At 41.3% G+C, this 25,195-nt stretch overlaps 1 protein-coding gene across 10 annotated transcripts in view; it reads right to left on the bottom strand.

The window, feature by feature from the left end:
• ARHGEF9 (Cdc42 guanine nucleotide exchange factor 9) overlaps positions 1-25,195 on the bottom strand; it is a 312,355-nt gene that overhangs the window by 99,487 nt on the left and 187,673 nt on the right. For 6 of the 10 annotated variants that reach the window (XM_058658589.1, XM_058658588.1, XM_036497941.2 and 3 more), the window contains one exon: positions 10,367-10,546. The exons of the other annotated variants lie outside the window; for them this stretch is intronic. In XM_058658589.1, the coding sequence (XP_058514572.1) occupies positions 10,367-10,546 (180 nt within the window). The remainder of the gene's footprint in view (positions 1-10,366; positions 10,547-25,195) is intronic. 10 annotated transcript variants of the gene reach the window in all.

Raw genomic sequence — 25,195 nt, 5'->3', positions numbered from 1 at the left:
CTGAATATACATCACTTTCACACCATTGAAAACTGGAAAAAAATTCTAATCCTAACTCAAACTATTCTAAAGTGGGGATCATCTATACTTTCTTCAATTTTCTCAAAAGAGTTTTCTCAGGAGAATCAAGATGGAGGAATAGGGTAAAGACATGTTTAAATGGACAGAGAAACATTTAAGCAGGATGAAGCAGAGAGGACACATTCCAGAGAGGGCAGAACAACAGCAGAGGGGTACCTGGAGACTGACAGACACAGGAAAGCAGCGGACACAACAGTGTGGTGCTACAGTGACTGATACTCCAGCGGCATTCAGCAAATGGAGATCTGAAATCCACCAGCAGCTTGAACTCCACCAGCAACCAGGTGGGAAGGGACATTCACTGGGAGCTTGGGAGGTGAACCCAGACAAAGAACCATCCGTCCTGCTGGTCCATTTCAGCTGACCAGGAGCAGAGACAGAGCAGCAGATCCCAGAGAAGCAGTGTGAGAACAGGGTGGATTTCACAGCCCAGTCAGCCCCCTAGAGCCGAACTGGGTGCCATTTTATTAAGGAGACAAAAGCAAGGGAAAGGACTGAGCATACGCTGAGCTGGGAGTGAACTCCCTTCTGACTCAGTGAACTGCATCAACATGGCATTCTACATGTTCCACCCAAGACAGGTATTAGCCCTCAGACCTGATGGCCAGCAGATCAAGAACTCTAGCTAGTCGTAAGTCAGGCGCCATTTTGTACACTGTGGCAAAAAGCTTTAGGACTGCAGGGACAACAGTGAACTGCGCATATGCTGAACTCACGAGAACTCACTGAGTTCAGTGGATTGCACTGGTCCCACAGGAAAATAATACCGACTGTGGCATCATATGCACCAAAACAGGTCCATGTGGCACCCAGACCTAACTTCCAACAGATTCCGGCAAGATCAGTGCCACCAACAACCTAGCTATATAGGACACCTAGTGTCTCCCTAATCCTGGGACCTGCTCCAACCGGAAGTGGGAGAAAGGTTGTACAGACAATGGTGCAGCCTCAGCATGGTATCACAGGAGGTGGAGATTGGTGAGCCAGGAGTTGGGGCTATGGAGTTCTTTGTGGAAATCTAACATAAGAACCCAGACTTGGAACACACTGGAGGGAGTGGCACAAATGGCTGCAAGCAAAAAGTTGTGTACCAACTACAATAAGTAAAATCGAACTGTAGACCTGTGGATGACACAGCTTAGAAACCTGCTCCAAGGAGAAGACTCTGCTAACCAGAAGTACAATGAACAAGAGCAAAGAAGAGACAAAGGCACCATGAATATTACCGAAAACTCCCCTGCAAAGGAGCAAAACCCTATGCCAACCTCAGAGTTAACTGAGGAAGACATTGAGAAATTGGGGGACAAGAATTCAGAAACCTCATTGTAAAGGTTCTTATCAAAAATGAGAAGCAGGGGCCGGCGGCGTGGTCTAGCGGCTAAAGTCCTTGCCTTGAAAGCCCCGGGATCCCATATGGGCGCCGGTTCTAATCCCGGCAGCTCCACTTCCCATCCAGCTCCCTGCTTGTGGCCTGGGAAAGCAGTTGAGGACGGCCCAATGCATTGGGACACTGCACCCACGTGGGAGACCCGGAAGAGGTTCCTGGTTCCCGGCATCGGATCGGCGCGTACCGGCCCGTTGCGGTTCACTTGGGGAGTGAATCATCGGACGGAAGATCTTCCTCTCTGTCTCTCCTCCTCTGTGTATATCTGGCTGTAATAAAATGAATAAATCTTTAAAAAAAAATGAGAAGCACATACAAGTGTTCAAAGAATTAAGGGAATATTTTTGCACAAGCAGTAGCAGCCATAAAGCAAATCAAGGCTGATATATTAGAAATTAAGAACACAGTAGAGCAAATTAAAAGTACAGTGGAGAGTCTCCAAAATAGAATGAAACAAGCAGAAGAAAGAATCTCAGAATTGGAAGATATTTCCTGTCACCAGGGGGAAGCAAACAAAAAGCTGGAAGCAGAAATGGATCAGACCAAAAAAAGTACTCAAGAATTGAAAGACACTATGAAGAGGCCTAATAAAAGAGTTATGGGAGTCCCAGAAGGTGCAGAAAGAGAAACTGGTTTTACAAATGTATTTAATGAAATAATAAGAGAAAATTTCCCTAATCTGGAGAAAGAATTGGGAAACAAGATCCAGGAGGGGCACAGAACTCCCAACAGGCTTGATCAAAAGCGATCTTCACCAAGGCACATGATCATCAAGCTCTCCTCAATTGAATAAGGGAAAGATCCTTAGATGTGCTCGTGAAAAAAAATTAATTGACATACAAAGGCATGCCAATTAAACTCACAGGAGATCTCTCACAGGAAACTCTACAAGCAAGAAGAGAATGGAATGACATATTTCAGATTCTAAAAGAAAAAACTGTCAGCCTAGGATAACATATCCAGCAAAGCTTTCTTTTGTCTTTGAAAATGAAATAAAATTCCTCAACAGTCAAGAAAAGTTGAAAGAATTTGCCTCTTCCAAACCTGCCCTACAAATGATACTTCAGGATGTTCTCTGGACAGAGAAGAGGAATAGCACCCACGAAAACCAAAGGCAAATGTGAAGAACATCCCAGTAAAATGACAACAGAAGACTAAACCAATGAACAACCCATTCCTAAAATGACAGGACCAAAGTACCACCCATTCATATTAACCCTGAGTGTAAATGGTTAAGCTCAATCAAACGTCATAGATTAGTGGACTGGATTAAAAAACAAAACCCATCTATTTATTGTCTGGAGGAGACACACTTCACCAACAAAGATCAGCGGAAACTAGATTGCATGGGTTATTTCGTTTTTCTTTTAAGGGGATGTATAATAGCTGTATAATGGAGACTGTCATATCTAGTAACATGTTATTTAAGTTCATGGCATTGTAAATTTCTGTTTCTCTTTCTATTGTTGATTTTGTATTATGACTTTTCATTTGAGGGGATGTACAGTAGCTGTGAAATGGAGACTAACCTATCCAGATGTGAGGAAACAATGTAGTATGCATTTCTACTTCCAGACAAAGATGGACTTACAATGAAACTGTTTCCTATATTTTGACGATAGGATGCTGGACTCTCTGCCATTGTCCATGTCCGCAATGATGGACATATGACTGTGTATGAGGAACTATACTTTAGTAATGATATAGAGGATTTAGGTGTGTGTGTGGGGGGGTGGAAATTGGGGCTGGGATAAGGGAAATACCAGGAGCCTATGGAATTGTATCATAAAATGATAATAATAATAATAATAATAATAATAAAATGTAAAATGTGAAAAAAGAGTTTTCTCAAAAGTTCTGAATCCTAAAGAAAAGTTTCAATTATAAAATGAAATATCATGATTATGATTTCTAATAAGGAACATCCTGGCTGCAGAAAGACAGTAAGAAACACAAATATATAATGGAAAAGGCATACATAAGAAGCCTGGGGCTTAGACACTTACACATATGGAAGTTCCCTAATTAATGATATGGATAGCTTTGGCAGAAATAAAGAATAAACTATCCCCATGCCAGAATAAGAGAAATGAGACCATGAAAAAATTAGAACTTACAGTAAAAATCAGATAGTAAAGTATCTAAAAAATAGGAATCCCAAACTGGGATTTAATAACAGCATGATTTGGCCTTTCAGATGCTAAAGCATTAGATTACAAGAAAGAAAATATAATCCTGACCTAATACATACATAAATCGTTAAGTATATTTTAAATCACATTTACTTATTTACGAGGCGAGAGGGAGAGGAAAAGGGAAAAGAGAGAGTAGACAGGAGAGGGGAAAGGAGTGAGAGAAAAAATACTACCATTCAAATGCCTACATGGCAAGAGACAATGCCGAGAGCACGGATCATAAACTCAGTTCTCACATGTGGACACCAGAAGCTCAATTACCTGAACCATCACCACTGCTTCCCGAGGTCTATTTCAGTGGGAAGCTGTAGTCAGGAGCCAGAGTCAGAGATTAAATTCAGATACTCTAGTGTGGGACATGGATCTCTTAACTGCTAGGCTAAACACCTGCCTTTGCTAAGTGTTCTTTTTTTTTTTTTTTTAAAGATTTATTCACTGATTGCAGTCAGATATACAGAGAGCAGGAGAGACAGAGGAAGATCTTCCGTCCGATGATTCACTCCCCAAGTGAGCCGCAACAGCCGGTACGCGCCGATCCGAAGCCAGGAGCCAGGAACCTCTTCCAGGTCTCCCATGTGGGTGCAGGGTCCCAAAGCTTTGGGCCGTCCTCGACTGCCTTCCCAGGCCACAAGCAGGGAGCTGGATGGGAAGTGGAGCCGCCGGGATTCAAACCGGCGCCCACATGAGCTCCCGGGGCGTTCTAGGCGAGGACTTCAGCCGCTAGGCCACGCCGCCGGGCCCGCTAAGTATTCTTATAGCTCCATTTCAGTACAAAAGCTTTTATTGGTTTCTGATTTACAGAACAAATTGTGAATAAAGCGTCAGAAATGTGCTATAATTACAATAAATAATGGGTGTTCTCTGTGAAACTCTGACTTTCTAAATAAATAAATAAATAAATAAATAAATAATTAAATAGAAGAGAGGGGGAGGGAAAAAGGAAGGAAGAAATAAAAGAAGGAAGAATGGAATAAAAGAAGGAAGGGAGGGAGGGAGGGAGGGAGGGAGAAAGAGGGAGGGAGGGAGGGAGGGAGGGAGGGAGGGAGAAAGAGAAAGAGAGAGAGAGAGAAAGAGAGAGAGAGAGAAGTGGGGCCTAAATATGTTGTTCGACGTGGCAGCAGTGACTAGAGGTGGGACTAAACAGTGGCACATTTTATTCTAAGTACAATAGAGAACGCATTGTGTAAAAAAATGGGTTTTAAATTTTATTTTGAACTGAAAATTGGCAGGGCATGTTCCAAAATTCTACAATCACAAAGTTGAAACATTTATAGATATAAAATTCACCAACAGAAGATATTGAAGCAGAAAGGTCAAAACTGGTTGACCTTGGTAGAGGATTTGAAAGAGTTTTTATTTTTGATAAGAACCTATGTTGTTTTTTAAATATCTCAAAATAGAATATATTAATTACATTCATATACTAGTTAGATTTAATGCATCTGTTTGTAAAATGATTAAAGAACAAATTGACAAATTGTCTTTTCCTTTAGTCTGGCTGTTGAAAGGTCAGGAGCTGAGCTATCTTCACAGCACCTCCTGCTATCTTCTATGGTAGTACCCATTGCCAGTTGACTCATAGAAAAAGCCTCTTTACCTAGGGATACGGTGCTACCTGTCAAAGTGTCATGTCAATGCTACAATCTTTTCAACACCTGCAGTGCTGAGCAAAATTGTTTCTCCTCCACTGGGAAGCTCCATCAAACCAATGTGATATCCTGTTCTGTGCAGTGGCAGGAAAACAAACATAGATGATCATGGTTCTTAAATCATAAAAGAAAGGTGGGCCCTTGGCACAGCAGGTAAGATGTTGTGTGGGACACCCACATCAGAGTACAAGTGTTGACTCTCAGCTCAATTCTTGATTCCAACTTCTTGGTGATGTGTACCCTGGAAAGCAGTGGGTAATGGCTCAAGTACTTGGATCCCTGACAATCTACATACAAAACTCAGATTGAGTTCCTAGTTCCTGGCTTCAACCTTGTCCAGGTTTGGCTGTCATTAGGTATTTGGAGAGAGAAGATATATCTCAATTAATCTCCTCTCATAATTTCTCCACTTTTTAAAATAAATAAATAAATTTTTGAATTGCAGAAGAGGAAACTCAGATTGCTAGAAGGGATTGCAGTTTCAGAAACCACCTGATCCCAATCGCTGTACTGTCAGTAGAGAGACTGAGACCCCAAAGATGGAAAATCTGTGCCAGACATTGTTCAGTAAATAAGCCCAATGCTCCTGTGACACCTTTGCTCTGCTCTTTCTGCTTTGTAACTTCTTATTTCTCCACCGAGAGTGGTCTCTGTCCTACTTGCACAAACTGATCTTTGTTATACCTAAAAGGCACACTTCCAAGAAAGGCCTCAATAGATGTGAAAAATTCTTCTGCCCAAAGCCCATATATATGCCGTTCCTCCTATTTTAGCATCATCTGCCTACTCCTTGGTTTCTCTAAAAGGCAGAAATGAGCTACTGACAGTTCTCACTGAATCCAAGTGCCTGTGCTGGTTAAGAAAAGGGAAAGCAGTTGGAACCTTGAAGAATGATACCCTCAAGTGATCAATACAACCCATCATGTAGGCCTTGATGTCCACTGGGAGAAATATGGAATGTCTGAAAAATAATGGGATTGTCAGACTTTCTCATTGGATGGATTTCTGACAGCACTGGTGCAAATGAAGTCTAAGCTCTAACCCTTGAACCTCTGTCCCATGGTTCATACACAGGAGTGCCTACCAACTTTCCAAGTCTTTCAGAAAAATGCTACTTTGTGCCAACCTGAGGGACCTAGGAACAGAATTAAATCATGAAACATTGATTAACTCATGCAGTATGAAGCATTTATAAATAAATGCTCTTTCAAGAAGACTCACTTCTGAAAACCACCCACACCTGAGTATTATTTCTCTGGTTACCCTCTAAAAAGGTAGGCAAAGTCCCTTGAAATATAGCCCTCAAGATGCCTGATAGTCTCAGCACTTATCTACCCAGCTCAAAGAGGTGGCTGCTGCAGAGTGATAGACAATCATTTTTGTTTGGGCCTATTAAACACTGTCAATAAGATACTAATAACACTACTAGTAGCAATAAATCATGTGGAGAAAAAAAAGATGAACAGTTTTCAGCCTGACTGGTAATGATAACCACAGACAGAAAAAGCAAAGTAATTCTTTTCTAAACTTTTGCATTTTCCAAAGAGTCATCCTCTCTTCAAGCCATCAGGCCACCACAGAATTTAACACGTAATAATAAGGAAGCCTAAGATTACACCCAAATAAATCCAGGGATTATCTACACAGAGATAAACTTGCCCCAGAACCAAATAACAGTTCAATTTAGGCAGCCAACTATGTCACAAATTTCATGCTGTGGGTCAACAAGGGAACAAGTCAGAGTGTTTCCTGTTAGCACCAACTCTTAAAAATTCTTCCTAGTACAAGATGTAACATGTCCCAATAAATTGGCTTAGACCACATCATCAGGATGAACAGCTGGAAATGAGAAAGAAGTCTGGGCTTGCTTGTCAGACAGGTTTTCTAAAATTCAGGGTGTGTTAACTATGGTTCTGTCTGGAGCATGGGAGATTACATACATGACACTCAAAGGTGTTTTCAACTTGAGAACTCCTAAGAAGCCTACAATATGATCTGTGCCATGAAACAACTGGATTCAACATTCTCTGAACCTTTCTTACATATATGTTCATTCAGTCCTTATGATAATCTTTATACAATCTCAATTTTTCATATAAGAAATTCAAAGCTCAAGGAAGGAGCTCCTAGCCTGGTCATCCTGGCCATTGTATCCATTTCGGAAGTGAACCGGTGGGAAGATCTCTCTTGCTTTCTCTTCCTTTCAACTACAGAAATAAATCTTTTGTTTAAAATGAGACCTTCCAATTCTAAATCTATTCTGAGTCTAGTGTTTCATATAGGTAAAACACTTATCTCAGCTGCTTTCACTAGTATAAACAAAAGCAAATCAATATTCAGGACAGAAGTTGGATTTCTGCGATACCCGATCTGAACAAATGCAAGTAATGAACTTTTTAGGACATTCCTTCATCTCCTGAACTCCAGGCAAGCCCCAACCTAGAGAAATATGTTATGTGGAGAAATGAGTAAAGTGTATAACCAGCTACTGACAGCATTTTAACTCTGACAAGTAAGTCTCATCTCCCAAAAATAGTAACATGTTGTCATTTGTCCTTGTACACAGCATATCCTCAACCAGTAGGCAAATTCTCCCAAGACCAAAATCCAAACTAATGACAAAAACTTCTTTAGTGTGAAAAGTGACAAAGGGAAAACACCTGACTGGCTTGGAATTAAGGTGCAGCGGGTAAAAGCTGACCTACCACAGAGGTGGCATTCACTATGTAGACACAGCCATCTGCCCTCAGCTCCCAGAGAGGAAACAGCTCATGAAAGCAGCTGAATGTACAAATGGCTAAATAATATGCAGAAAGAGGTTCTATAACTTTTAATTCCATTAATCTGACCAGTTTCTAAGAAAGAACATGAACTCCTGGATCACTTTTGCAAAGTAAAATTATATCTGTTGAACTATTTAAAATTGATAACTTATTGTAATCATTTTTATGGCACTATTTGGCAAATATTGAGTTAATTTAAAATATGTGAAAATTGATTTTACCTGTATATCTTTACCTTTTTAGTGTGGCCACTACAAAAGTTTAAATTATATTTGTGGATTGAATTAACAGCATTAATGCTCACTCACTGATAATCTGTGATTTGCCTTTTCTGTTTGTTTGAGCCTTTCCCTTGATTTACTGTTTATCATAAAAGAGACCTCTCCCTGAAAGTGAAATGCATTTAGAATTATATGATACTGATACTGGGTGTGGCTTAATTCTTCTTTCTAAAGCCAGGTCTGTTAGCACAAAAGGCGTAAGTTGTGTCTGTCTAGGTCCTCATGTTAGACCTGAAGACCTGTGGTTATTGATGTGCCAAGGGACTGATTTTTCAATCAACAAAACTGAGCTAAAACACAGGTAGCATTTGAAGATGGGAGATGCTTCATAAGCACAGAAGAAACAATTGGCTAATTCATCAGAAAACTCTCGAGATAGAAGTGTATGAGAGGTCATTTTGTCTACTCCCTGCTTCTGAGACATAACCACATTTAAATCATCTCAATTAAGTAATAGTGCTTTCTGAGTTTCAAGATCCACAAAGAACTCTTTAACCCCACTGGTCAGCCTTAAAACATAAACTATCTTGGAATGAATAATGTAGTAATGATAATGAACTTGTGATGATGATGATGATGATAAAATATTACCATTTGCCAAGTACCTAGCAGGTGTCAAGTAACATGCTAGACATCTTACTTACATATATCATCAGTCAATTCTTACAGCAAATGTGCAATCTCAGTTCTTCAGGTAAGGAAATCAACGCTTAGAAAAAGTTTAAAAATCTTAAAAATTCCAGCATTTAGGAGGTAGAAAAGCTGCACCTCAGGTTATCTGCCTTCCAAATTTTCTGCTCCTTCCTTCGTATCACACTACCATAATTCCAGTCTTAAGACCTTTATTTTCTAAGAGCCCAAATCCCACTTCGATCTTATTTTATAGGGAAACTAACAAAAAATGATAAACCATAGTAAGGATACTGGTCATAACACACTTTTATGTGGGAGTGCTCATGTATTTTATTTGATTTGCTGTGATATCCCCTGGCATTAAAGAATTTTCAACACAACTTTGCAGATGGGGGAAAACCAGAACTCAAACAACTGATTTCAGCTTATGGGAAGGAAGGCCAAGAGTTAGGGCATCCCTGTGCAATGTTCTTTTTTCTCACAGCACCTTGCTAACTAGTGATCCCAAGGAAGCAGAAACTGCTGGAAGTCTCCTCACAAGAGTGCTTTTTTTAAAAAAAAAAAAATAATAATAATAAGGATCAGTAAATCTTCAGGGTAAAATGTCAAATAGGCTAAAACTTTGTAAGTCTATAGGCTGTATGCGGCCCATCCCCAGCATATATTTAGATATCAGCTACTTGGCTTTCCTGCAAAAAGTTCAGTCAATAAGCTCTACTCCATATAGGGCAGGGGACCCACACCCTTATATTACAATTGAAGACAATCCTGTGACAATTCATAGGGGGTGTTCATACTTCCCTAAATGAGAAAAATGAGGCAACAGAAGCAGAGAAGAGGACAGGAGAGGAGAGGGGAAAAGACCAGAATAGGGGAAAGCAGAGCAATAGATAGGAAAGATCTAAAAGAAGAAAGGATAAAAAATGGCAGGACAAAGAAAGAAGATATATTAGAAACAGAATATTTCACAGCAATATACAGTTAAAAGATCTTCAAAACCATCAAGGTCAATTCCAGAAAAGGAAATTAAGGCCCAGATAAGAGAAGTGATTTGTCCAAAAGTGGGAGTTTGGGAGAAGTGATTATTAAAACAAACAAGAGACAAAGGAAAAAAGACTAGAAATGAGAAGGGTGACAGTACCTCAGGTCCTGGTAAAGAAAAGAAAAATAAAATGGAAAGGTAAAGGGGGAGGGAAAGAAAGGAGGCAGAAGGGAAGCGGAGAAGAATGGAAGAGGGGGAAAAAAGAAAAGTATTCAGGAAAAACACCAAGAATAAGCAGGAGAAGAGAGGATGGTAAAAACCAAACACAAGGGTAAGCAGCTAAAGAGACAGAAGAGGAGAGTGAAGGCTGACACTCACCCTCACAAAGCTGGCAGGAAACCATCCCTCCTCATCGTCGATCTGGCCCCACCACCAATCCTTGTTGGAAGCATCCAAGACTTTGATGACGTCGCCAGCCTTAAAAGCCAACTCCCGGTTGGCCATGGTGACGTGATCCCATACTGCCTCAGCACTAACGATGGAATCTCCAGTGATCAGCTTAGGAGACAAAATGAGAATGTGTTCAGTCCATATAGCTGGCTACCTCATTTGTCCCTTCCCCCTCCCACAGAGTTCCACTACTTATTGCAAACCTCACATACTCTAGTGGTGAGGGGAGAGGCAGAAGGGCACGACACTGGAGCACAAGCTCTGCTGGATCACAAGACAAACAGTACTGTGAACTCTCAATTAACTAGTGTATGGTATGATCCGAAGTATGAATATGGACTAAACAAGCCTCATGTTTTTATTCCTACTCATGAATTTCTCCCCCAGACAAGAAAACAAGCTTCTGTCTCAATCTGGTGTTTCATGGCTGATACCACTGGCTAAAATGAGGCTTGAATTTATTTGCTTTTAGTTCTTGTGCTCCTCTCCCTTTCCTCCTTCTTGGAACTGTCCAATTGAGGGTGGATAATATATTATTTAACCCCACTGCACCCCCTCCCATGTCATTACTCACACACAATGGACCCCAGTCCTGCAGCCTCCTGCTCTCACCCACACATGATGCCATCTGGAGAGGCCATGAATATGAAAGAATATGGTTTTCTATGATGCCTTGTGCACAGATGCTTTTGGCACAGATTCGTTCAATTATTTCTACAACCCTGTGAGATACAGAGGGGTCTGGTTTGACTTCTGGATTTTATAGACAGCCAAATTAAGCAACAAAGAATCAAGAGATGAGCCTAGGATTACTCAACAAAGCAGGGCTATGAACGGTCATTAGTATTTCATGGTCAACAGGACTGGGATCCATACCAAATCAGGAAGATGGGTACATGTGCACATGCATGCATGCATACAAACACACATTCATAACACTCATCTAAACAAAACGATAAGGATGCGGAAGGGTGATATGTTGTGTTATTTTTCTTTTCCTCCCAACCTGTAGGGGCCATCAGTTTTCTCAGAATTTAGAGAAATTGATTCCAGAATGCAGAACATGAGACCTGTGAATTAAAATACTAAGCATTCTCTCCTCAACATTGAATGGAAACATTTGTCTTCTAGAAGTGAGCTTTTCCATCAGCCTGCTTTGGGGAAGGATTGGCTACCCAAGTTTTGTAAGAGCAAAATCAAAAGAAAAGTATATGGAATGCATCTTTATTTTAAGAGTTTTTAAAATTGGAAAGTCAGAATTACAGAGAGAAGGACAGAAAGAAGGATCTTTCATCCACTGATTCATTCCCCAAGTGGCTGCAACAGCCGGAGCTGAGCCAATTCAAAGCCAGGAGCCAGGAGCTTCTTCCGGTTTTCCCATGCAGGCGCAGGGTCCCAAGCCTTTTGGCCACCCTCTACTGCTTTCACAGATCACAAGCGGGGAGCTGGATGGGAAGTAGAATAGCAGAATAGCTGGGACATGAACCGGTGCCTGTATGGGATCCTGATGCACACAGGACAAGGACTTTAGGCACTAGGCTACCGCATTGCACCCAGGAATGTGCATCTCTAATCATAGATCTATGCTATAGCTATCATCCAGCAAATTAACCCTGTGGTCACAAAATGAATGCAGAAGCCAGGACACATATGTAGACACGCAAACACACACACTGATCTTTACACTTTGTAATTGTTCAGAAGTCTGGTTTTCATGCTTTCTACAGCAGGGAATGCATAAGGAAACTATCTCAATGTGGACACAAAAGAGATTGCTGGGTTTTTTCATAATATCACCTTTCAAATATTTCATGCATTACTGTTTGTTCACTGCTTTCCACATTTAGTGCATCACTTTATCCTTACTGAATGAGCTAGGTCTCACTCATTTTAAATATGAAAAAGTCAGCCTCAAAGAAGTGGCCTGGCCCTTTAACCAATAACACAATTAATAAACTATGAAATCAGGTCTCTTTTTATTACATATGCTCTTACACATATCAAATCATGACACTAATGTCTACCACTCAGCTATACTGGATATACAAAACTCCAGCCTTAAGAACATTAACCAGACAGATCTTATTCACAAAAATCCCTAAAGGGAATTTAGATATCTGCCTTTAGTCACTGCTAACCCTCTTCTGAAGATTCTCATTTTTATGTTGAATTTGATTCCTTCCAAGGGTATTAAATCAACTTCATGGCCTCATTAGAAGGGGAGAGTTGCTTGTCACTGCCCTCAATAAAATAAACCTCCTGCCAAAGATGGGCTCCAAATTGGTGTTGCTAGAGCTCAATGAGAACATATAGCCCCATGAGCCCTTGTAGTTTCAATCTATATTCACAACCATGTATCAGGGGTCAGAGGAGAATCTCTGCATCAATTACCAGTCCTCTCCTCAGGACATTGTGATGCTGTTTTAGGTTTCCCAAGACCAGATATGACCGATTCCATTGCCTTTCCCATTTTACTTCGTAGCCTTCTTTTTAGGGACTCTGCTTACCTTTCCCCAGCAGAAAATATCTCACTCTTGTCCTCGTTTTGTCCTACTGACATGGCTGGGGTCTAATGTTAGACAGCATAACTTTACTCTGGATAAGGCCAATTCAGAACTCAATAGTCACAAATCAACAAACCAACTGACAAGTTTGTTGTCAGGGACTACTTAAAATTAATGACTGTTAGGGGTCAGGACATGGTGTAGTACGCTAATCCTCCACTACCAGTGCTGGCATTGCATACAGGTGTCAGTTTGTGTCTCAGCTGCTCTACTTCCCATCCGACTTCCTGCTTATGGCCCAGGAAAGTAGTGGAGGATGGCCCAAGTCCTTCTGCTCCTGTACCCATGAAGGAGACCCAGAAGAAGCACCTGGCTCCTGGCTTCAGATCAACTCAGCTCCAGCCCTTGTGCTATTTGGGGAGTGAACCAAATAATGGAAGATCTCTCTCTGCCCCTCTTCCCCATAACTCTGCCTTTCAAATATAAATAAAATTAATTTTTTTTGAAAACAAGCAGAATTTTAGCAGGCATAGTTACAAAGGACTTGCATGCAAGGAGGAGAAATACTAAAATCCAAAAGAAGATGATAGGAAATGTGAAGACAAGTAAATAGTAAAGTTGGGAGAGGGTATGGTTAGGAAAGGGAAGCAGAAGGATAGATGACTGCAATGGTCAGTTGCAGCTATGTTTACAAGACCTTTAATCTCAATTGGGGGAAAGAGGAAATCACAGTTGATTTGGAGGAGGGAAAAGAATCACAAATGATCATTGAGTCTTAAGGGTAGATTGCAAGGGAATACTGCCTTTCAAGCAGAAAGAGTATTTTAGGTATGGTGGGATCAGCAGGATGTGAAAGCATGTTTGGAGCCCAAAGAAAGTCAGGGGAGACAAATAAAACTTTGGGAGTCAATGGTCCAATAAAAACCAGCAAATTTTGCCCTGGAAGGATTTGACAAATAAAAAACAAATAAGCAAATAAGTAAATGAATAAAGCCTAGAAACCTGGAAAATAGCAACAATGGGAGGTGAGGAATAGAAGAGGAGCCACAGAAACAGTCCTAAACGGATCTCACTTCACCACTTAGATATCAATGATTTAAATATAAAAGCCAAAGACAAAAGTTTCAAGCAGCAGGAGCTGATCAACATCATCAAGAGGTAGAGAGCTTGAGAAAAAAAGCCAAGAAAAACGTATTTCTGAATGGCTAAAGCAGGAGCTAAATTCCGTATTTCCAAACTGATCTGGACACCTCTTGTTCTCCATCAAAACCCTAATTCCCAACTAACCCCCCTCCTTCATTCCTTCATTCTACAAGTCTGACAGAAATCCAGGAGGTGGAGCTTTTTTTTTTTTTTCACTTGAGCAAGGTACGACAATAATCTTGAACAATACAACTTGCGACTACTAACAAAATAACTTCTCAATTCCATGATGATGCAGGAGCAAATGAAGTTTGGCTCTAACTCTGACTTACCAGTGAGTGGGCACACAGTGTTTCCCATCTTCACTCCAAAGATACTTTTGGACATGAATAAGAGCACAGTGGGCAAACGAGCCATAACACTTTTTTTCTTTTTTGATTATTATTTTATGATACAGTTCCATAGGCTCTGGGGTTTAACCTCCCTCCTCAAACCCATTTTCCCACTGATTTCCTCCATAGTATTACAGTAGTATAATCCTTCATATCTTAAAGATACATATATAAAAAATGGAATGAGATCCTATTCCTTTCTACTTAGATCTTCTAAGATAATCCTAATTTCAAATATCCTGTCTCACTGATTGCACAGTGTTAAAAAGGACACTTCAAAAAGTTTGTGGAAACAGACTTAAAAAATGAGCTTATTGTGCTGCAGAAAATGTTGACTTACGACATTACTTTTTCCTAATACATGTTTTCCAAATGAGTTTATTCAAAATGCCCCTCATATAACTTTTATCAGAATAATGCACCTGAATTTAACCTGTAAATGTGATCATTTTACTCCAAAGGCAGTGGAAGTTTGATATTTAAGGCTGAATTCTGACCAACTCTAAGTATATGTCTATAACTTTGAGTGACTAGTGGACCTTTTAATAGCAGTATGTTTATTTGAAAGGCAAAGTGACAGAGATGGAAGGGGTGAAGATAGAGAAAGAGATAACCCATCTTCTGGTTCACTCTCCCAAATGGCTGTAAAAGCAAGAGCTGGGACAGGCCAAAGCTAGACTCCAGAAATTCCATCCAAGTATTTCACATGAGTAGCAGTAGTCCAAACACTCGAATCATCCTCCATTGCTTTCCCAGGCACATCAGAGGACAGCAGGATTGGAAGCAGAACAGGGGGGCTCAAACCATCACTCCAGTATGGAATGCCAGCCTCACAGGAATTGCCTTATCCTTTTGTATCATAATGCCAGCCCTTAGTGAGCCATTTTGACAGGGGAAAAATGACAGAAGGAAGAGAAGAAAGTAACACAGGGGTGGGGGAGGGGGAGCAGAAAGGAAAAGAAGGAGATAAATAAATAGACTCATTGAAAGCACATGCTAGGGTCATTTAGTGAGCTCAGGGCTCTAGAAATCTCCCATGTGAGCATTAATATCTGCAATTTTCCTGATGATGACCTGTGAGGTTAAAGAAGTGGTCTAGAGTAACCATTAGTCGATACTGAGGCATATTTAAGTCTCCAGTTTGCTTTTATTAACCCTCCAAGAGCCTATGAAAAAGGCAGAGGGAGCACTCTGTAAACGACTTAGAGCAGTGGGATTTTTTTTTTAACTCTGACTGCTGGGCCCCCAAATTAGGGTTGATAATTGCATTTCAAATAGATCCCTGGGTGAGCCAAAGCTACTGACCCAGGGTACAACTGTGCAGCAACTGCCTCGGAAGACTCTCCCCATCTAGGCTTCAGCCTTTGCCTCTCATGATGCCTCACTCTTCCCAGGGATGCGCATGCCATGCAGTCACTTGGGATCTCTGCCTTGACGTTTCCTACTTATTTTTATGAAGTCTTCCTCAGTGGTTGGTATTCAACTGCAAAGAACAGTCAGGGTCATGTAAGGAGCATAACCAATGTCTGGCTGTGCCAACACAGAAAAAAAAAAAGAAAAAATAAAAACTTGATCACAGGCTTCACACAGTTTGAGTCATACCATTTGTCATCCTCCTTTATTTTTGCCTTCTACCCGAACAGTGCCACACCCAAACTGATATTTAATCAGTGTGAATATCTGCCAGAAATACTGAGTGTTAACAGCAAGAAGAAGAAGAGATAGGCTTTTTGTTTTTGTTTTGTTTTTTTAGTAACTACCATGTATCATGTGGAACAGCAAATGTGCCAGATCTAGCCAAGGTAGCTGAGCTGCATCTGCCTTCACAAGAAAAAGGGGCTCTTGCCTCTCTATGAGGTTTTTTCAGTTTGTTGCCTACGCCTATCTTCTTACAGGGCCTCCTTCAACAGCCAAGCATAAACAAGATGCCCCTCCTTTGATCTCTTTTAAGCACATTTAAAACAGGTTGGGATTTTATGCTGTTTCCTGGAGTACTCAGATTATTCTTTTAATTTAGCCTTGCAAATAGACTCCGGTTATTTAGCCCGAAGTGTGGAAGGATAATCTTCCTCCCCATCACCAGAAAAAAAGAAAAAAACTACAAATTTAGACCACTCCAACGAAAGCTAGCAAGCACCACAATGTACAGCAAAGACAGACGGGCCATAGAAAAAACACTTCCAGTAATTCAATGAATGACCTTGAGAAGGTCCCTTTCTTATTACTTTATCAATCAAGTGACACAGTTGAACCACACCAAGTGAAAGTTCTGCAAACTACAGTGACTTCATTATTGTGGCTCACTTTTTCATAATTTTTTATTTTAAATGCAGATTTATGGAGAGAGGAGAGACAGAGAGTTCTTCCATCCGATGGTTCACTCTCCAAATGTCCACAATGGCTGGAGATTAACTGGTCCAAAGCCAGGAGTCTGGAGCTTCTTCTAGTTCTCCCATGCGGGTACAGGAGCCCAAGGACTGGGGCTATCTTTGCTGCTTTCCCAGGCACATTAGCAGAAAGATGGACTGGAAGCAGGGCAGCTGGGACCAGAGGTGGTACACATCTGGGATGCCAGTGCTACAGGCAGAGACTTAACCTACTACACCATAGTGTCACTGCACTACCCCCAACCTCACTCTTTTTTGCTTCCTTAAAAGTTGCTCACCCTGCGCCTGGCACAGTAGCCTGGTAGCTAAAGTCCTCACCTTGCATGCACCTGAATCTCAAATGAGTGCTAGTTCATGTCCTGGCTGCTCCACTTACCTTCTGGCTTCCTGCTTGTGGCCTAGGAAAGCAATAGAGGACAGCCCAAAGCCTTGGAATACTGCATGCACATGAGAGACCTGAAAGAAGCTCCTGGCTCCTGGCTTCAGATCGGCTGAGCTCAATCTGTTGCAGCCGCTTAGGGATTGAACCAGTGAGTGGAAAATATTTGTCCCTGTATCTTCTTCTCTCTGTAAATCTGCTTTTCAATAAAAATGTTGTCATTTGTTATTATTGCTCTCTAATGGGGAAAATGAGAAGTTGTGGGTTGCCCATCAGGTGCAGCCCTATATGCCTCTGAATCAGCCATATCATTATCCACCAGTTAAATGTAGGGACACTGGAACTAGACATCTTCTTAACTGCATTATTTTGACCATCTGTTCCTTAATTTCTTCCTTGATTACTTCAGCCTCCTCATTCCCTTTGCCACTTTCTACATAAGAGGATGAGAAGAAAATAACAAAAATATTAAGAAAGTAACAGTTTAAATTTAGAGGTAAAGTTATAAATAATAATAATAATAATAATCCCCAAATACCTAGAATGTTCACTTGTGACTGGTAAATCTAAACCATTTGCCTAGGGGTATGTGGTATAGCATTGCAGCATAAGCTACAACCTGAGATGACCACATCCCATATCAGAGCACCCATATTAAGCTTCTACTACTCAACCTTTTTTCTTAAAAAAAAAAAAAACTGTATTTATTTGAAAGGCAGAGTTATAGAAAGAAGAAGAGAGACAGAGAACCTTCCATCTTCTTTTTCTTCCCACAAATGGCCACAGTGGCCAGGGCTGGTCCAGGCTAAATCCAGAGGACTGGAGCTTCTTCTGGGCCTCCACATGAGTGGCAGCAGCCTAAACACTTGGGCCATCTTCAGCTATTTTCCAGGCACATTAGCAGAGAGATGAATGGGAAACAGCACATTCAAGACTCGAACTGGCACCCCCTCCCCCACATATATATGCTGGAATTGTAGGTAGAGGCTTAGTCTGCCCAGCTACTGCGGTTCTGGTCCAGCTTCCTGCTAATGAATTCCAGGACACAGCAGATTTGCTCAAGTGTTTGGATCCCTGTTACGCATGGGGAAAATATGAGTGGAATTCCAGGGTTCTGGTTTCAGCCTGGCTCAGCCCCAGCTATTGCACACATTTGAGTAGTGAACCAATAAACTCAGTCATCATCTATCTTTCTCTCTCTCTCTCTCTCTCTCTCTCTCTCTCTCTCTCTCCTCTCTCTCTCTCTTGCCTGTGCCTTTAAGGTAGGCAAAAAATGAACACCTACAAAAGGTTGCCTAATCCACAATGACAAGCCTTGTTTTTAGCCTCTATCTGACATTTTATGACCTGAACCCCAAAACCAGACAAGCTCTGAGGCAGATCATAGCAACAAAGTATCAGCATGCTTATCACTTCGAAGAACATTGTTTAGCTGTATATAACACGTACACAGATGGCTTATAGGCCAATCAGGAGTTGCCAAGAGTTATGATCATGTGACTTCTGGGACAGGTCAGTTTTTGCTCAAGTTCTGTACAGGTATCTAACAGTAGTCAGCAAAATAAACAGAAATGCTTGGCAGGAAAATATCATACCATAAATATTTTTAAAAATCACAAGAGTTGTCTTTTCATTTCCCCAAGACTTACCAGTTCATATTGACTACTTCTGGCTTCAGTCTGGGTGCTGCTATCGCTTATAACTAAACAACTTTAGTTCTGAGTGAAATTATTAATATAGTACAGGGATAATGGATCTAAATAGGCTGAAAGGAAGTATATAAATTACCTCTTCATTACATGATCACCTATTTCTCTGATTTGGGTATGTGTTTTGTGAGTCATTATGCATTAGCTTCCTCTAATGTCCCATCATGCTACTCAATTTTTTATTTAAAAAAAAATGAAAGATCTACTGTTAGTATAAGCCCAACTTGGTGGACATGAAGCCTAGCTGAGGGGCTAGTGTGGTGGCATAAAAGGCTAATCCTCAGCCTGCATGTCAACATTCCATATGGGCATTATTAGTTCACTGTCCTGGCTGCTCCACTTTCGATCCAACTCCCTGCTTGTGACCTGGGAAGACAGAGGAGGATGAGTCAAGTGCTTGGGGGCCCTGCATTCATGTGGGAGATCCAGAAAGAAACTCCTGGCTCCAGATTGGCTCAGCTCCAACTGCTGTGGCCATCTGTGTAGTGAACCAGAGGATGGAAGACCTCTCTCTCTTTAGTTCTCTCTGTGAACTCTACATTTCAAATAAAAATAAATAATCTTTTAAAATAAATAAATCGAAAGTAGTCAAGGTGGGCTGGTTTGATCTGAAAGATGATCCTAGACAAACAGAAGGCTCAACAAGATTAAAATAGAACCTCTAATCCAAACACCTGTATGTACAGGGTATACAAGCTAATTCACTCCCACATATTTTTTTCACCCCTCCAAGCTAGGATCACTTCTTGCATCTCTTCCAATGGGGAAATTACAAAGTGATTTCAGCTATAATGGTGACCAAATACATAAGGCAAGGTGAGTTCCTTGCATGGTCTTAACCTTAGCAACAGACTCTGGTGGTTTGAAGCTCCAGGCATGAGCTCCAACACATCAATCCAGTTGCTTCCCCCAAAGTTTTAAGAGCTTGACCTTGTTGAGAAAATGAATTCTTGAAAACAAATGTAGCCTAATGGGCCAAAGCATTGCACAAATTTGAGAGAAAAATGATTGTGGACAACCAACCACCATCTTACCGCTGGCCAGAGGGAGTCTCCAACAACAAGAGCAGTTCTTAATTTGATAAACAATTTAAATAAAACAATTGAAGGCAGCAGTTACTATAAAGTTGTTCTGGGATCTTTGGGTATCACTCAGGTGCCTCTGCCCAATAAGCCAAGTACAGGAACACAAATTTAATATACTTCAAAACATGAGTGAAGGGGCCAGTAATGTGGCATAGCAGGTAAAAGTTGCCACCCATGTGAGTGCTCTAGTCCTAATTGCTTCATTCCCATTACAGCTCTCCGCTAAGGCACCTAGGAAAGCAGCAGAAGATGGTACAAGTCCTATGGTCCCTGCACTCACATGAAAGACCAAAGAGCAGCTCTGGGTTCTTGGCTTCAGAGGGGCCCAGTTCTGGCCACTTCAGACCACATCTGAGGACTAAAGTAGTGAGTAGAAGACCTCTCTCTATGTAACTCTGTCTTTCAAATAAATAAGTTAAGGTAAAACAATTATTAGTTGAAAATGGAATTAAAAGCTGTATTATTGTGCAGAAAGTTTTCTTAATACATGCAATTATCTTTGAATACACATTATCCATAAACTTTCTGAAGATCTCTTACACACCAGAGTTTCTTCACATGAGGTTCACAAACTCCTCGTTAAGAAGCGACTACAGCATTTTTGACAAAAAGCTCCAGTGAATCAGAATCATGTGTCAAATGAAATGGTATTAAGTATTCTGAGGCTAAGGAGTTTCCCAATACAAAAATTTCTCCTTTCTGTACTGGGCCACTCAGAAGAAACCAGAATCTCTGGAAATATCTGAAGACTTCTATTTTAACATTAGATTCCAGAAGACTGAGGTAGCTTGTCCAGCTAGATTTTCCAAGTGTGTCCAGAGGCTATCTGTGCCTGCTCTGTTCTATTCTCACTCTTGAGCAAATCTTCAGCACTGAGGCCACTGCTGGCCCTAATGGAAAATCCTACCAGCATCTTTCTATGCTACCATCTAGGAACAATATCCTAGAGCTATACTGATTCTACACAAGGCAACCTCCAATATTCTATATGACAAATCATTATTTAAAATAATAATGATGAACTCAGCAATATCATCTCTATGAATTGTTGATTTTAATGATCCATGAGTGTCTGTTGAGCCAGCTTGGACCCTGTACAAAGTGTGCCTGGGTATCATGCCCTTCTTAGATTTGTTGTGGATAACTGAACTCCAGTCACACAGTGGGGTCTCTTGTTGCTTTTATCCCAGGAGATAAGTGCTAGCCAAAGTAAGTCTAAGGGAGAGACAGAAGATGCTTAAAAGAGTACCCTATTCCCTAAGGTGACCTAGATCTGTCCTAGATACTTGAATTTCTCCGTTTAGTTCCACTGGGACAGGTGCTAGGAGCATTAACTTTTCCAAGTATGATTTAAATCCCAACCTTGGAGTTTCCTGGATAGGGATGGGGGCAGGGCTCCTCTAAGTTTCCAGAAGGGTAGGAGGAGGGGGCTTGAATTACAGAAAAATCTGTCCTCCGTGCCTCCCACATGCATAGTTCTATACTCATCAACATCTCAGCTAGAGGGTGGGTGGGCAAGGCAAAGAGAAGAGAAAGTCATTTTTTTTTTATCCATTTGACAGATGCCGTGTTAAAATCTTCTAGGGGAAGGAAAGCGGCAGGTGGGGGAGGAGCATGAGAGGAGATAGGCTGGAACTAATGGTTCTAATGTCTTTATATTTGGCCATCTGGTCTAAGGTACAGAGGAAAAAAAAACAGTATTTACTAAGGAACACTGTGACTGGCTCTTGTATGAGAAGAACAGGAAGGAAAAATAAATACATCTCAATTAACTTAAACCACCTTTGAGTGTACTGACATACCCAATCCAGGACACAGGCCTCAAAAAGCTCTGGGTCTTGGCGTGTACTTCCAAAAAGAATATAAATGTCTCCTGGGGAGTCATTACAGCTCAGAGAGGAAATCTGCATTTAAACAACCTATCAGAACGTGAAAGATAGCTTCCAGTAGTTCATTGATCTCCCTCTGCACTTGGCTCATATTGAAAGAAAAGACATACAGTCAAAGCCAAGGCACTTTCGTGTTAGCTGGCTTTAGTGCTCCTGGGCAGACCATGTTTCTCCTGCAAAGTTCTGCAAAGTCCTGAGCTTCCAGCAGACCTACAGTAAACGGTGGATGAGTGGATGACAGAGGCATTCAGTGAACAGGCATCCACTGGGTCAGGCCCCAGGAGACTCAAATAGCTGATCTGACTTCCCCTCAGACCTTGTTGTTAAAGAACTGGCAGGAGGGATACAACATCCAAACCTGGGCTAACACGACACCAGAGAAGCAAAATCAGACCTCCTAACCTCTAGGCTAGAGATAGCACCAGGACTGTTGCTGTAGGAAAAGTGGCTGAGCTTATAACAAAAACTTTTCAAGTAGGTCAGCCAAGCTTCTGTAAGGAAGCGTCAGCCTGTCTGGGTTAGGAGGAAGAGGTGGGGTGGAGAAGGGAAAAGACCCTGGGCACTTGAGAGAGGAACAAAGCATGCAATGAGGTATCAGGCTTTGAAACTACTTCTTGACTCCGCCTGGGCTAAAAACTGTGAAAGGCAGTGGTTTCTTATACTCAGAGGCAGTCAGAATTTGGAGACTTCCAAAAGCTAGTACACCTGATTGGGTCCTCCATTTCACGAGAAAACTGAGTCTCCAGGGGGGGAAAAAGGTTGTATAAAATGCCAAGCTAGGGAGCAGGTGTGATGGGTCAATTGACTAAAACTCTACCTGCAAGTGCTGGCATCCCATACAGGCGCCTGTTCATATCCCAGCTGTTCTACTTCCCATCCAGCTCCTGGTTTATGGCCCGAGAAAGTGGTGGAGGATGGCCCAAAGCCTTGGGACCCTGCACCTTGTGGAAGACCTGGAAGAGTTTACTGGTTCCCAATCGCCTAAGCTCTGGACACTGTGGTCATTTGGGGAGTGAACCAGCAGACAGATGATCTCTTTGTCTCTCCTTCTCCTTATAAATCAGACTTTCCAATGAAAAATAAATATTTAAAAAAGTGTCAAGCTAGGAAACCACAAAGCCAATATTAAAAATCAGGCCTAGAATTTAAAACAAAAAATTAAAAGGAGGAAAACCAACTGTTTTGAAACTGAACACCCCTGTACTGTTGAAAATAGAATACGTAGCTGCTCTTGACACAAGAAATGTCACAGTGTGAAATGACAGAACATTAATCTTCTACAATAAATATATAAGAAACACATTTATCTCATTATTATTATTGCTATCATATGTGTTTCATAAAAATCTTTACAGAAATAGAAATTAAATAAAATGAGATTAATAGCTTCACATATAAAGATCATTTTTGTGTGTGTGTGACAAGTGTAGTCCAGAGGGCCTTTCAGATGCAAGAAAGGGGAGCAGGCAGAAAGCCCCTAGTGGGCCAAGGAGGAACTGCCCCCAGGGATTTCTGGGAAAAACCACTTGAGCAAGACCCTCGGAGCATGCCCCACATCAGGGACCTGGGGCGGGTGGGAGACTGGGTGGGGCTTCTCCCTCAATATCCCTCTTTACCTCAGATATATTAAGGAGACAATACGGAACTAATTGTCTTACCCACCTTCCTGTAGTGCTTGAACCTTTTTACCCTAATTATGCAAAGATTGTCAAAAATAATTTTAAAAAAAGATTTTAAAAACGCAAAGAGATTCATTCAAATGCAGCCAACCAATCAGAAGACAGCACATAACCCTACCTCAAGCCCCATCAGCACGACTACTTAAGCAGCTACCTCCTCAGTCTGGTACGACTTCCCCAGCCCACTGCCTTGTGAACAGTGAACCTTACCTGGGAGCAGACCCCAATAAAGCCCGGTTTTATCTTTGTTTTCGTCTTGGTAGTCCCACTGTTTTGGAACGGTTTTATGCTTACAACAAGAGTATCCATATCACTGTTTTAGACATTTTCTGCCACTCTTTCCTGCCACAACTCCATGGATATTAACCCATCAATTGCCAATCCATTTGACAGATGTTGTGGTATTAATCTAGGGGAAGGAAAGTAGCTGGCATAGGAGCAGGGCAGGACATAGGCTGGAACTAATAGTTTTAATGACTCTCTCCCTTGGATTTCCAAACACATCTGCCCTGAAGAATAAAGGGTAAAAACGCCTCAGTGTGAAATCTGAGTAAAGACACTTCGAGAATTTCCATCATTACTAGATGTCTACAGTAAGGGATCTCAAAGTCAAATTCATACCAGACGACAAATACAAGTAGGCCAAAAAAAAAAAAAAAAAAAAAAACTGGATGGGAGGAATGGGATCCAAGCCTGGCTTGGCTTAATTACTTATTACTTCATGAACTTGGACAGATCAAGCTCCTTCCTAAGCTACTTTGACTAGGTTATTTTAAGTGCAATGTTGATATTCTCTATAAGCAGCACATTTGCTTGACTTTTAAAAGCAGATTTTGACAGGACACAAGATGAGGATGAAAACACAGAAACCAGAAGACAACAAAGGAATCGAGATGGGTTTAGAAAGGTCATATGACAAAAACTGATTATTTCAATTTGGGGGGAGGAGGGCACTAGAATATTGCTCCAGTACAGGCACGGACCTCCTGTTCCACTGCCAGAAGGAACAGCACTGTCTTCTCTACTCAACTGAGGCCATTAGGTTCAAGCTACTTAAAGCAGCTTCTATGAAAACAAAATGTACCAGCAACTCATCCATCTGTTCAGCAAAATATAATTTCGAAGTTGCTTTGACATTCATGAGCTCATTAGATCCTTCTGTCAGTTCTGGGAGATTAGCGGAGATGAGTGGTTCCATTTTAAAGATGAGGAAATTGGGGCCTGGAGCAATACCCTAGTGGCTAAAGTCCTCACATTGCAATCTCTGGGATCCCATACAGGTGCTAGTTCTAATCCTGGTGGTCCCGCTTCCCATCCAGCTCCCTGCTAGTGGCCTGGGAAAGCAGTTGAGGACTGCCAAAGCCTTGGGACTCTGAACCCATGTGGGAGACGCCAGGGGAGGCTCCTGGCTCTTGGCTTCAGAACGGCTCAGCTGCAGCCATTGTGGTCACTTGGGGAATGAATCATTGGATGGAAGATCTTCATCTCTCTCTCCTCCTCCCTGTATATCTAACCTTTCAATAAAAATAAATAAACATTTTTTTAATGTGAGGAAATTGAAACTTAGACAAACGAAGTCACTTAGCAGAG

This window comes from Ochotona princeps, chromosome X (genome assembly GCF_030435755.1).
Source record: "Ochotona princeps isolate mOchPri1 chromosome X, mOchPri1.hap1, whole genome shotgun sequence".
In the NCBI taxonomy this organism is placed as follows: Eukaryota; Metazoa; Chordata; class Mammalia; order Lagomorpha; family Ochotonidae; genus Ochotona; species Ochotona princeps.
Note: the sequence above shows the minus strand (reverse complement) of the source record. Positions and strands in the feature narration are given on the sequence as shown.